Here is a 13,458-nt window from a genome sequence, read left to right as displayed (position 1 = left end):
AAACTATATAAACAGATAAAAAGAATTTCAATGTGATAGAAATTAATTATTCTTACAGCATTAAAATATTATGTCATGTAGAGTAAAAAGAAAGAAAGAAAGAAAATGACTATCTACTAAATTTAGTATCGCCAAAGGGACACTAGCTGAGATCAGGTATTTAAATTGATATGCCAGGGTAGCCAGGGGCACACTAAAAATGTAAACTAAATCAAAAGTGCAAAATGAACCCAAATTTGTACAGAGTCCAGGTCAGTTCAACAAGGGCAATTTGGAGTAATGGTAGCTTAATCATGAGAAGGAAGAACCAGTTCGACCAGCCAGATTTTCAACTGGTAACCCTGGAAATTGAAACATCGGCTTGCTGGTCTAACTGCATACTGGTCCATGTTGAATGAAATTGGTCTTGAATTCAACTGGTCTCCGGTTAATTTTTAAATGAAATTTGGTCTTGATTTCTTGAGGTTACTGGTCTCAGTGGTCTTGTTGTAAACTGGCATCCAACTCAACTGGTCTAACTGGTGTTACTGGTATTTCCTACTGGTCGAGCTGCATTAATTGCTCTGGATCACTTTGTCATATATGAGTTTGGTTGGTTATATATTTGATTTTATTTTATTTCAGCATTTTTCCAACAGAAATAATTATAAAGAAAAAAATAGTGATACATTTCTTTTTACAAAAATAAATACAAATAATCATTCATTTGCAAAAATGTATATAGATAGTATTAGTTTGCAATAGTATAAGTTGTACTTTGTTGAGTAGACAAAAAAAAAATGCTGGAGACCGCTACCATAAGCAGTGCTTGACTAGGGTAGCGGCCTCAAAACGTATTAGCGTATATAATTCGATCGGTCGGGTGAAATGTGGTGCAAAAGATTGTCTAATAAATTCATCTTTCTGCTGTTATTCTAAATTTATGTAATGCAAAATCATACATTTTATTGTGAATTAGTGCACACATTTATGTTTAAGTAAAAAAATATAATGAGTGCCATTGCATGGATATTTCATTCTAAATTAATGATTTTTTGTTAAAAAATTGGAAATATGCAAATGACGTAAGCCACTTGATGAGCATCATCAGAATCACTGATATAACTGGTTATAATGACCAGTTATAAGTTTTATTTCAAACAAGAACTAGAATGGGAATTAGACCAGTTGACTTATCAGGGGAATATATATCTTGTTTTATCTCTTAACCATAACGATAATTACAATAAAAATAATAATCAAAATAATAATAATAACAACAGTAATAGTAATGATAGCAATAATAATAACAATATCTATGATAATATTGATAATAATAACAACAACAACAACAATAATAATAATAATAATAATAACACATTTTGATGGAATTGGTCTTCACTTGATTTTTATTGGACGTCCAGTTAAAAATCAACTGGCCTAGAAAAAATATACGGGAAACCAGTAAAAAACAATACTGGTCATAATGGTCCAGTACCTAAATTTTACACCAGTTTGATGAAAAACAAATTAACTGGCTTTTGCTTGAATTACGTTATGATGGAACTGGTTTCCAGTTGATTTTTACTGGTCCAGTTAAAACTCAACTGTCCCAGTAAAAATATATTGAAAACCAGTTAAAAAAATAGACCGTATGGTCTAACTGGTAAGTTTAAAACCACACAAACACGTTCCTTTCGGCTCATATGCAGACCACTCTACAAAGCGGTGGCAGCGGTGGGATTATGATTCCACCATCGATATATTCTAAGAAAGCACTGACTCCTGCAAAGTTTGAGCCACGGTTTTGAGCATTTGTTTATCAGACTGGAGTTATTTTTATACCCCGCAACTGGTAGCAGCAAAGGGATGTACTCAGTGGCGTACCTAGGATTTTCCACAGGGGGGGCAAAATCGGCCGCCAAAAAATTTGATAAGCAAAAAAAAAAAAAAAAAAAAAAAAGGTCTTCAATAAAAAAATTTAGGTTTTCGTACCAGAAAATAAATTTGACAAGCAAAAAAAAAAAAAAAAAAAAAAAAAAAGGTCTTCAGGCTCTTCAGGGGGGGGGGCATTAAAGGTATTCAAGTTCGTCAGGGGGGGCAAAAAAGGTATTTTAAGCTCGTCAGAGGGGGCAGGTATATGTCTTTTGTATGGGTTGTGGCTCGTCAGGGGGGGCAGAGTGCCCCCTCTGCCCCCCCCGTAGGTACGCTAGTGGATGTACTTTCTTCTCTCAAAAAATATTATTTTGCTCAAACTTTAAATGAGAGCACATTATTTGAAGAAAAAAAATTGGCCTATAGGCCTTGTACTTGATTTGTTCATGTTCATGTACAACCGCCCCCCCCAAAAAAAAAAAATATATATATAGGCTAATTCATACAACGCAATGGTTTCCACTAAAGGCACTTTTTTTATTTAAAGGATAAGTCCACCCTTACAAAAAGATGATAGCATAACACTGGAAATTTATATGCACATCCTAGTTGGTATGCAAATGATGTGACTGATGACGTCGCCCACTTACTATTTCTTTTGTATTTTATATATGAAATATTTTCATTTTCGGCTCCTCATTGTCCTGCGACCAACAGGTTTCTTCCTCCCTGAACATGTAGAATTAAATAGCTTAACATTTTATGTTTTAGTCAAGTTGGTCCTTATTGTCACATCGGTAAGAATTGAAATATTATATAAAAAAAAAAAAAAAAACCAAAGAAATTGTGAGTGAGAGACATAATCGAATCTCTCATATCTCTCAATGAGTTGGAAATATAACTATTTTTTGAAGAAAAGCGAAACTTTAAAATGTCATAACTTCCCCGATAACTTCTTATTTTACATTCAGCGTTATGCTTGTTTGATTTTTCTCTGTTTATTCAAATCAACATTTTTCTGGGGTGGACTTGACCTTTAAAGGGTTCCAATCCCTCCCGGGACTTCCTAAAGAACCTCTCAAAAACAGTTACATGATAAGACCCAACTTCTCTTGACTTGTCTTGTGGGGGGGGGGGGGGGGGGCACAGAGATACGATCTTGCGATATGTTGTCGCCCTCTATGTTTCAATTTTGTGAACATGCGTGCGGCCTTTTTCTGTTGCCTCGCTGTCGCCGGTGAGTTACACGTAAAATTTGTCGAAATAATGTTCAATTATGCGGTGAATTTGCAAGCAAAATCATATAATTTCAATCTGAAACAAATTTACAAATTTTACTCATATTATTTTATTTAAATAGGTGGCACTGACATCAGCCAAGATGCAGATTTTCGTGAAAACATTGACGGGGAAAACCATCACCCTCGAGGTTAGTCGCAATTCTCCGTGCAATTGCAATGCGTTGTGTCAATGGTGTTGGACGTGTGCATGGTGTGTGTAGTGCAGTTGAGAAAGGTAAATCGTGCGTGGATGTAGTGTTGCACAAGAGAATCGGGATGGTGGGGGGGGGGGGGGAGGGGGAGGGGGTGGTACTCGAATTTTAACAAGATACACATGTGCCATGCCAAAGTCGATTGGGGACTCTGCCATAGACCTTATCGCAAATAGATTCACGCAAAGGATCATGGGATCGAAAAGGGTAGCGCCGCTGTTGTCCGGATGCGACCATGTGAACGCAAGCAGCCGACAAAGTGTACGATTTCCATAGTTAGACATACTTATTACTTAGTAAAAAAACTAAGATGCGGTCGACGCCCGCAGCCAACATTTTGCAAACTTCCAATAAACGCCTTGTCACATTTGTTCCAGAGTCTTATTATCTTATTACATTTTTCTTCTTAATTATGTTGGGTGGCAGAGCCAGATAGATGTGCTGTCTACAGTATATACTAAAATATAGTTGCAAGAATTACCACAGATTTTATGAAAACATGTGAAGTTTCGTTTCATTTTTGCGCACTGTCATGACTGTCTGCGTATTCTGAGCTGTGCAGCTGTGACCTGGCTGTGACTGCAAAGTGCGCTTTTGTATGCACGGACTGCGGGCACTCTCGGCCCAGCAGGGACTCTGAGTACGTCGGCGATGCAGTGGAGGAAACTGTTCCGGGAATTCCCAAGGAATTAAAAAAATGATGAAAACAAACTCTGCAGTATTTGATTACTTTATTCTAGTTATTAAATATATCAATCGATCATGATTGGCAAGAATACATGTTTCATAAATAATTATCTCAATCAAGATTTTATTCAGATATTAACCGAGCTGTGTTTTCTTTTCTGTCCACAGATACATAATTATTGCATGTAATTCAGGATCATGGCCGGACATTCTGAAGTTTTATTAGTGGCCAGAGTAATGTTGTAAATCGGATCAAAAATCAGATCGAAAATCGGATCGGCAGTTAAGCTTCTAAAATCGAAATCGAATCGAAAATCGAATCGGCGATGTTTAAAAACAAAGGAATACATCAAAATGTTGTTCGCGGTCGTGCGCATCTTCCTGACAAAGTCACAAAGACGAATGCATTGGAATGGAAGTCGCCAACATGCGCGATCGTTTGGAACATGTTTTAAAGGCAGGGGTTTTGAGGTGTTATTGCTTTAAAATAAACCGAGTGATTTTTATTAGAAAGATAAACGAAAGACGCATCTTCCGAGCAAAGGAAAATAAAATGAAAATATTTCTCACAGATCACAGGTTAATGAACGATCGGCGGGACATCTTTTAGAAGTATTTTTAGGTGCTAGCGATTTAGAATTATTGGAATGATCTCTTACGACGCATCATCCTAAAGTCGCAAGTGCAATTAAAATGAAGTAGAAGACGCAAGCACGCACGATGATTTGAAATATGTTATTAAAATGTTTTGGGTAGCTAGCGTTTTCAAATCAATTTGAAATTCACGGCGGGGTCCGTTATCACCACGAGGTTGAAAATAAAATGTAAATCATCATAAACGATGTAAGAGAGTAACGCAATGAGCTCCGTCAATAGTACGACCTTTCAAAGTTCACGGCGGCATCCGCTATCACCACGAGGTTGAAAATAAAATGTATAATTGTATATCATCATAAACGATGTAAGAGAGTAACGCAATAAGCTCCGTCAATAGTACAGTCTTTAAAAGTTTATGGCGGGGTCCGCTATCACCACGAGGTTGAAGAGAAGATTTATATCATTATAAAGGGGGTAAGAGAGTAGCGCAGTGAGCTCCGTCGGTAATACGACCTTTCAAAGTTAACGGCGGCATCCGCTATCACCACGAGGTTGAAAATAAAATGTATATCATCATAAACGATGTAAGAGAGTAACGCAGTGAGCTCCGTCGGTAATACGACCTTTCAAAGTTCACGGCGGCATCCGCTATCACCACGAGGTTGAAAATAAAATGTATATCATCATAAACGATGTAAGAGAGTAACGCAGTGAGCTCCGTCGGTAATACGACCTTTCAAAGTTCACGGTGGCATCCGCTATCACCACGAGGTTGAAAATAAAATGTATATCATCATAAACGATGTAAGAGAGTAACGCAATAAGCTCCGTCAATAGTACAGTCTTTAAAAGTTTACGGCGGGGTCCGCTATCACCACGAGGTTGAATATAAAATGAATATCATCATAAACGATGTAAGAGAGCAACGCAATAAGCTCCGTCAATAGTACAGTCTTTAAAAGTTTATGGCGGGGTCCGCTATCACCACGAGGTTGAAGAGAAGATTTATATCATTATAAACGATGTAAGAGAGTAACGCAATGAGCTCCGTCAGTAGCACGATCTTTAAAAGTTCACGGCGGGGTCCGCTATCACCACGAGGTTGAAAATAAAATGTATATCATCATAAACGATGTAAGAGAGTAACGCAATAAGCTCCGTCAATAGTACAGTCTTTAAAAGTTTATGGCGGGGTCCGCTATCACCACGAGGTTGAAGAGAAGATTTTTATCACTATAAAGGGGGTAAGAGAGTAGCGCAGTGAGCTCCGTCGGTAATACGACCTTTCAAAGTTCACGGCGGCATCCGCTATCACCACGAGGTTGAAAATAAAATGTAAATCATCATAAACGATGTAAGAGAGTAACGCAATGACCTCCGTCAATAGCACGACCTTTCAAAGTTCACGGCGGCATCCGCTATCACCACGAGGTTGAAAATAAAATGTATATCATCATAAACGATGTAAGAGAGTAACGCAGTGAACTCCGTCAATAGTACGACCTTTCAAAGTTCACGGCGGCATCCGCTATCACCACGAGGTTGAAAATAAAATGTATATCATCATAAACGATGTAAGAGAGTAACGCAGTGAGCTCCGTCGGTAATACGACCTTTCAAAGTTCACGGTGGCATCCGCTATCACCACGAGGTTGAAAATAAAATGAATATCATCATAAACGATGTAAGAGAGCAACGCAATAAGCTCCGTCAATAGTACAGTCTTTAAAAGTTTATGGCGGGGTCCGCTATCACCACGAGGTTGAAGAGAAGATTTATATCATTATAAACGATGTAAGAGAGTAACGCAATGAGCTCCGTCAGTAGCACGATCTTTAAAAGTTCACGGCGGGGTCCGCTATCACCACGAGGTTGAAAATAAAATGTATATCATCATAAACGATGTAAGAGAGTAACGCAATAAGCTCCGTCAATAGTACAGTCTTTAAAAGTTTATGGCGGGGTCCGCTATCACCACGAGGTTGAAGAGAAGATTTTTATCATTATAAAGGGGGTAAGAGAGTAGCGCAGTGAGCTCCGTCGGTAATACGACCTTTCAAAGTTCACGGCGGCATCCGCTATCACCACGAGGTTGAAAATAAAATGTATATCATCATAAACGATGTAAGAGAGTAACGCAGTGAGCTCCGTCGGTAATACGACCTTTCAAAGTTCACGGCGGCATCCGCTATCACCACGAGGTTGAAAATAAAATGTAAATCATCATAAACGATGTAAGAGAGTAACGCAATGACCTCCGTCAATAGCACGACCTTTCAAAGTTCACGGCGGCATCCGCTATCACCACGAGGTTGAAAATAAAATGTATATCATCATAAACGATGTAAGAGAGTAACGCAGTGAGCTCCGTCGGTAATACGACCTTTCAAAGTTCACGGCGGCATCCGCTATCACCACGAGGTTGAAAATAAAATGTATATCATCATAAACGATGTAAGAGAGTAACGCAATAAGCTCCGTCAGTAGCACGATCTTTAAAAGTTCACGGCGGGGTCCGCTTTCACCACGAGGTTGAAAATAAAATGTAAATCATCATAAACGATGTAAGAGAGTAACGCAGTGAGCTCCGTCAATAGTACGACCTTTCAAAGTTCACGGCGGCATCCGCTATCACCACGAGGTTGAAAATAAAATGCATATCATCATAAACGATGTAAGAGAGTAACACAGTGAGCTCCGTCGGTAATACGACCTTTCAAAGTTCACGGCGGCATCCGCTATCACCACGAGGTTGAAAATAAAATGTATATCATCATAAACGATGTAAGAGAGTAACGCAATAAGCTCCGTCAATAGTACAGTCTTTAAAAGCTTATGGCGGGGTCCGCTATCACCACGAGGTTGAAGAGAAGATTTATATCATTATAAACGGGGTTAGAGAGTAGCGCAGTGAGCTCCGTCGGTAATACGACCTTTCAAAGTTCACGGCGGCTTCCGCTATCACCACGAGGTTGAATATAAAATGAATATCATCATAAACGATGTAAGAGAGCAACGCAATAAGCTCCGTCAATAGTACAGTCTTTAAAAGTTTATAGCGGGGTCCACTATCACCACGAGGTTGAAGAGAAGATTTATATCATTATAAACGATGTAAGAGAGTAACGCAATGAGCTCCGTCAGTAGCACGATCTTTAAAAGTTCACGGCGGGGTCCGCTATCACCACGAGGTTGAAAATAAAATGTATATCATCATAAACGATGTAAGAGAGTAACGCAATAAGCTCCGTCAATAGTACAGTCTTTAAAAGTTTATGGCGGGGTCCGCTATTACCACGAGGTTGAAGAGAAGATTTATATCATTATAAAAGGGGTAAGAGAGTAGCGCAGTGAGCTCTGTCGGTAATACGACCTTTCAAAGTTCACGGCGGCATCCGCTATCACCACGAGGTTGAAAATAAAATGTATATCATCATAAACGATGTAAGAGAGTAACGCAGTGAGCTCCGTCGGTAATACGACCTTTCAAAGTTCACGGCGGCATCCGCTATCACCATGAGTTGGAAGAGAAGATATCTATCCTCTTAAACATCGCCATAGATACCGGTAATACCGCGTCTTTCTCCCTGAATAATGCGACCTCTAAATAGCTAGCACCTCAAAAACAATCTTGAAATATGTTCTGAGCGATCACGCACTGTAACCAGATCTACGCCGATTTTTTATTTTCGATTTTTTCCTTCAAGGGGCATGATCGAAGATCGGCAAGTGATTGCCGATTGTGGTGAAATCGAATGGAATCGGTTGCCGATTGCAAAATCGGTTACAAGCTTAGGCCAGAGGTGGTATTCTGAGATCCATTTTATCTCAGATAAAATAAAATATTTTATCTCCGTTAAATTCAGTGAGATAAAATACCCTTAAAATCTCTCCGAATTGGTATTCTGAGAACAATTTTATCTTCATTTTATCTCTGTAAGACACACCTACTTTTTAATCAATATCCAATTAGAAACGAGCTTTTATAGCTCTCTCGTGTCAACCAATTGAAATCCATTTCGCCAGGAGGTGTGGCAAAGGGGTGAGATTGCGTCAATTTATTGACTTCAAATATGCTTGCACTATACACTTGCGCGTCTTTACAGAGATTTCTTTTTAACAAAAAGGACAATACTCTCATCTTTTTTCGAAGTCTATATCGCATCTTTTCAAGCATCATTTCAAAGACAATATTAGTCAAGACAAGTCTTATGAAATACTTTCTGATTGTACAGGAATAACGTTAAGGGGTTATTCTCAATAAATATATAATTTTTCTTCATTTTCATGTCACCATTTGGGGCTAATTCACCTAGAAATATTGGTGAAATCACCTCGTGGAGATAAAATAGCCCCTACCCTCTTTTAAGTCTATTTTATTTTTTTCTTCAAAGTAACTCGGGCGCAAGCACATCATCCGCGTTGCAGTACCCAGATACGCGATGGGTATGTCTACGCAGGCACTGTTCTGTTGCGTATCAGCTATAGTTACGCAAGATAAAATTGTAAATTTTATGTAAATTTTATCTGAGAGATAAAATGTCATCTCAGAATACCAATTTCATTTTAAGAGATAAAATAAAATATTTTTAAAGATAAAATGACTTCAGAATACTGCCCCTGGTCCCAAGATTTTATAATACTGCAAAGACAAGATAATGAATTATGGTAAATAAAAAAAAATGAGAATAAATAAAAGTTTAATGAGATAAAAATAAGTATTAAAAAAATGAAATGAGGAAGGTACGTGATCTGTGAGAGAAGTAATTAGTGACTGAATGCGATGAAATTAATTGAAAATGCAAATTTTTAAATATTTGTTTTATTAAAACAATGGAATATATATCATTCATATGAATTAAATATCCATCAGCTGCTTAATTTTCAGACAAAATAAAATTACAGAGAGGTTAGACTGAGGGCCGGAGACCATTAATACTAGGGCCTAAATATACGGCATATAAAATGTTTTAACTTGCAGGGATTTATTCCAACTTTATATGTCATAGGCCTATTTGTATATACACACTAGCTAATGGTCTCTCCGGCTGCTCGATCCTCGAGTCTCAACCCCCCCCCCCGTCTAACATTAGATCTTTTATTGATCAAACCAAAAAAACCCATTTGCCGCGAAGGACTATATTTCCCTCAAAATAACAAAAACTAAATAAATTTACTAGTTATTGTGATAAGATATATATTATGGTCTACATTATGATTCTCATCAATATTCTTTCCTTGGAAAAATAGCCTCAGACTCTTCGGATCGCCGACGTGCTCTTTTCTACAGTCAATCGGCACATGCCCGCAATCACCATGCTCACTTTTCCAACAAAATCTTCCCAAATTTAGCCCCAGAAAACTTGGAAAATACGGTGAGCATCGAGTTCATACTTTCACTGTGCAATCATGATACAAAGATTGTTCTATAAATCCACATTCAAGTATCCAAAATAATTTCAATACAAAGAAATCAGACCTAAAAAAAGCCTGGATTTTGAGTGACACTACACAAAACATATGGCGTTGTATGGCTTCCCGAAAGCCGATTCCGCTCCCTTTTCATTCATGTGATCCTTTGCGGTGACATACGCCCTCACGCGACTAACGCTATTTGCGATAAGGTCTATCGACAGTGCCAACATGCCTAGCCATATCAAATTTCATTTTTAAACAAGAATTCATTAGAAAAATATGAAAAGACGGGGAAACTTGCTCGATGTTTACACCGCCATCTTGTTTGTTACAGACGCTAACGCCAAGCTACGAGACGCATATCGAGGATATGCATCTCGTAGCTTGGCGAAGAACAAGGAGAACAAGATGGCGTCGTACATGTAAACATCAGCAAAATTTTTCCAATCATAAAAATATTTCTCTCGTTTTTTTAAATGAGTTTTTGTTTAAAAATGAAATCAATATTGTATAAATGTCGGAAATGAAGTTGTATCCCATTTACATGGGCTGAAATGTCATTTTTTTTTAAAATGCAGAATACAAAATTCATATTTGTCACCATTTTAAAGACAAAAATGTATACAAAATATCTTATTTATAGAGATTTTGCTGAGAATGCATTTGAATGGGCTCTTAATAAATATTTGAAAAAACTATTCACATTCAACAAACTATGCAAACTGGAAGTAATCATTTGCATAATTTTATCTCATTGTATTTTATCTGTTGGTTGTATTCACTACTTGGGGTACAGATTTGTTTGATAAATAGGTAGTAGGAATTACTCAATTTTTGAGAATTCCTTGTTATCTATTATCAGAAAGTCAAATTCTGTTGAAGTAAATGTATCAGTACAATTCCCTGTTAACAATGATGATGTAACTCACTTAGGACACCTAATGAGTGTTTCTTTGATATAAAAAAAAGAGTTCAAGATCTGAGCTTGGCCGGGATTGCTTTGTACTCTTACTAGTAAAATTTTAGAAAATGTGTACTGAGTGACTCATTTGTCAAGAGTATAGATAGGTTCAAATTTTTGAATGGGAGATTTTTATTTGTAACTTTGAATTTTTGCTCAAACAATTCTTTTGTCATTATCAGGTGGAACCCAGTGATACTATTGAAAATGTAAAGGCCAAAATTCAAGACAAGGAAGGTAAGTGTTTAGTAGTCTGTGACAAAGAGATAAGAAAAGAATGATTTAAATGTAGACTTTTCTAAAGTTGGATTGAATTAATTGAGTATATGAAATTTTTCCAACAAAATAAAACACAAAAGAACTTTTGAGTGGTTGACATCATGGGCAATTTCATTTTAATACTCACTAGAAGATGCATATAACCGATTCTAGAAAATATGTGATGTCTAAAAATATAGTTTTCTTATTTTTACATTTGATTGGAATTTGATGTTTTCAATGTTATGCTGTATTGATTTTGCTCTCAATATCAACTTGTTGGGGTGGGCTTGGCCTTTTATTCATCATTAATAGCATGTAGAGTCAAGTTCTCTCACTTTTTGTTGATATTACTGACATTTCCTAGGCTTTCTTTGGTAAAGCGTTTAAAAGGTAGTTATTGAAGACTTGCCATGATGACCAAACTCATTTACTTAGGACACCTTATGAGTTCTACTGTGATATTACAATGAGTACATATCTGAGCTAGTCATTTTAGAAAATATAGACAGGAGACGGGCCTACATATCAGAGTCTGGTAAATATTGTGCTACAATTATGCTATTTTCTCAAGACTTCTCCTTTTTTTGTTCATACCAAGCGAATTACCCAAAAAAAAATCATTTTATTAGTGATTGCTTGTGTTTGTCAACTTCTCCCTTGTTCACAATTACTTCAAATGCTTCCCATCTCACAGGTATCCCTCCCGATCAGCAGCGCCTGATCTTCGCCGGCAAGCAGCTGGAAGATGGCCGCACTCTGTCTGACTACAATATCCAGAAGGAGTCCACCCTCCACTTGGTGCTTAGGCTCCGTGGTGGCGCCAAGAAGCGCAAGAAGAAGAACTACACCACCCCCAAGAAGACCAAGCATAAGAAGAAGAAGGTCAAGCTCGCTGTGCTTAAATTCTACAAGGTGATTATTGATAGAGATGTAGTTATATGAATGCAATGCTGGAATCTTGTTTTCTGATTGAAGGCACTAGGGTACCAATAAAGGAAACATCTGTGTGAATGTTTAATTTTGCACAAAGATAAGAATTGAATGCACTACAGATTTTTTTGAAATATGAGCACATCAGAATTTTGGTAGATCTTTGCCAGGGGATATTTGAACTGTGATCTGATTGTTGACAGTTTGGTAGAGTGATTATGCCTTGCTATGATGACTTAGCTTTACTTAGGACACCTATGAGTCCATCAGTGATTTTAAAATGGCTATATATCTGAGCAAGTATCATCAAACACTGCAGGTTCTTGATATGTATGTTCATGCTACAGTTCCATCTTTGTATTGGAAAACATATGCTATAGTCTGTAACAGGTCTGTTGCCTATTGCCACAAACTAGAAGAAGTCAATGACATCACTTACAGAGACTCTGTTTTTGCCTCACAATTTGCTAAACCTTGTTTAAAGACTGCTGTCCAAAAAATATTTTTGTGTAGCAGATTGTTTTGTATAGGACTGTACAGAACAAAATTGAGAGCTTTTCTCTTATTACCCCTAAAAAAATTTTGTCAAGGGGTATGTGTAGTTTAGATAAGTACTTAACTTTGGTTTCATTCACATGGTACTCAATGATGATGGATAAGTCATGACCTATAGGCAGGCCTTTTTAAAACTTCATGATATTTATATTTATGTCAGGTTGACGAGAACGGCAAGATCACCCGTCTGCGCCGTGAGTGCCCCAGCGAGGAGTGCGGTGCTGGTGTCTTCATGGCCTCCCACTTTGACCGCCAGTACTGTGGAAAGTGCTGCCTGACCTACGTCTACAACAAGCCCCAGGAGAAGTAGACTTTATTCTACCTCCAAACTCTGGATCCTTTCTTTCATTCTGCATAACATCTAGTAGAATGGACTTCACAAGGGGCTCTCTGGACCAGTCCCATTGCATACGGATTTTCGTTCTGAACTCAAAATGAACAATACATTTCACTGGATACATGTTTTGTGGATGATATGAAGTCATCTCATCATCTTTCAATAATGTTACAACAAATGCATTAAAACACAACATACCGTCACTCCAAGTGTAGTCCTGTGCCATTTTATTTGATGTTTAGAAATTGTGAATGTTTCGAAGTAAAGTGTTTAGTCATATCTGATTGTATCTAATACAAAAATCCTGCTACCAATATATCAACTTTTACCAGCTCAATCGAGTAATTTTGAGGTTTGGTTGCCTAGATC

General features: G+C 37.5%; 1 protein-coding gene across 1 annotated transcript; it reads left to right on the top strand.

Moving 5' to 3' along the window:
- The first annotated feature begins 3,056 nt into the window (after positions 1 to 3,056).
- LOC129264867 (ubiquitin-ribosomal protein eS31 fusion protein) lies at positions 3,057 to 13,292 on the top strand. Its single transcript, XM_054902824.2, has 5 exons — positions 3,057 to 3,091; positions 3,215 to 3,283; positions 11,189 to 11,243; positions 11,962 to 12,179; positions 12,913 to 13,292. Exons 2-5 carry the CDS (start codon positions 3,236 to 3,238, stop codon positions 13,060 to 13,062), a joined length of 471 nt encoding a protein of 156 aa, XP_054758799.1. The 5' UTR covers positions 3,057 to 3,091; positions 3,215 to 3,235; the 3' UTR covers positions 13,063 to 13,292.
- The last annotated feature ends 166 nt before the right edge of the window (positions 13,293 to 13,458 follow it).

The sequence above is a fragment of the Lytechinus pictus genome, chromosome 7 (assembly GCF_037042905.1).
Source record: "Lytechinus pictus isolate F3 Inbred chromosome 7, Lp3.0, whole genome shotgun sequence".
Taxonomy (NCBI): domain Eukaryota; kingdom Metazoa; phylum Echinodermata; class Echinoidea; order Temnopleuroida; family Toxopneustidae; genus Lytechinus; species Lytechinus pictus.
Note: the sequence above shows the minus strand (reverse complement) of the source record. Positions and strands in the feature narration are given on the sequence as shown.

Bases quoted from the DNA above. Each gene is read 5' to 3' on its own strand.
- LOC129264867 (XM_054902824.2), top strand. From the start codon at position 3,236: ATGCAGATTTTCGTGAAAACATTGACGGGGAAAACCATCACCCTCGAG. The intron at 3,284-11,188 runs GTTAGTCGCAAT...TGTCATTATCAG, and splicing joins GGAAAACCATCACCCTCGAG to GTGGAACCCAGTGATACTAT. The intron at 11,244-11,961 runs GTAAGTGTTTAG...CCCATCTCACAG, and splicing joins CAAAATTCAAGACAAGGAAG to GTATCCCTCCCGATCAGCAG.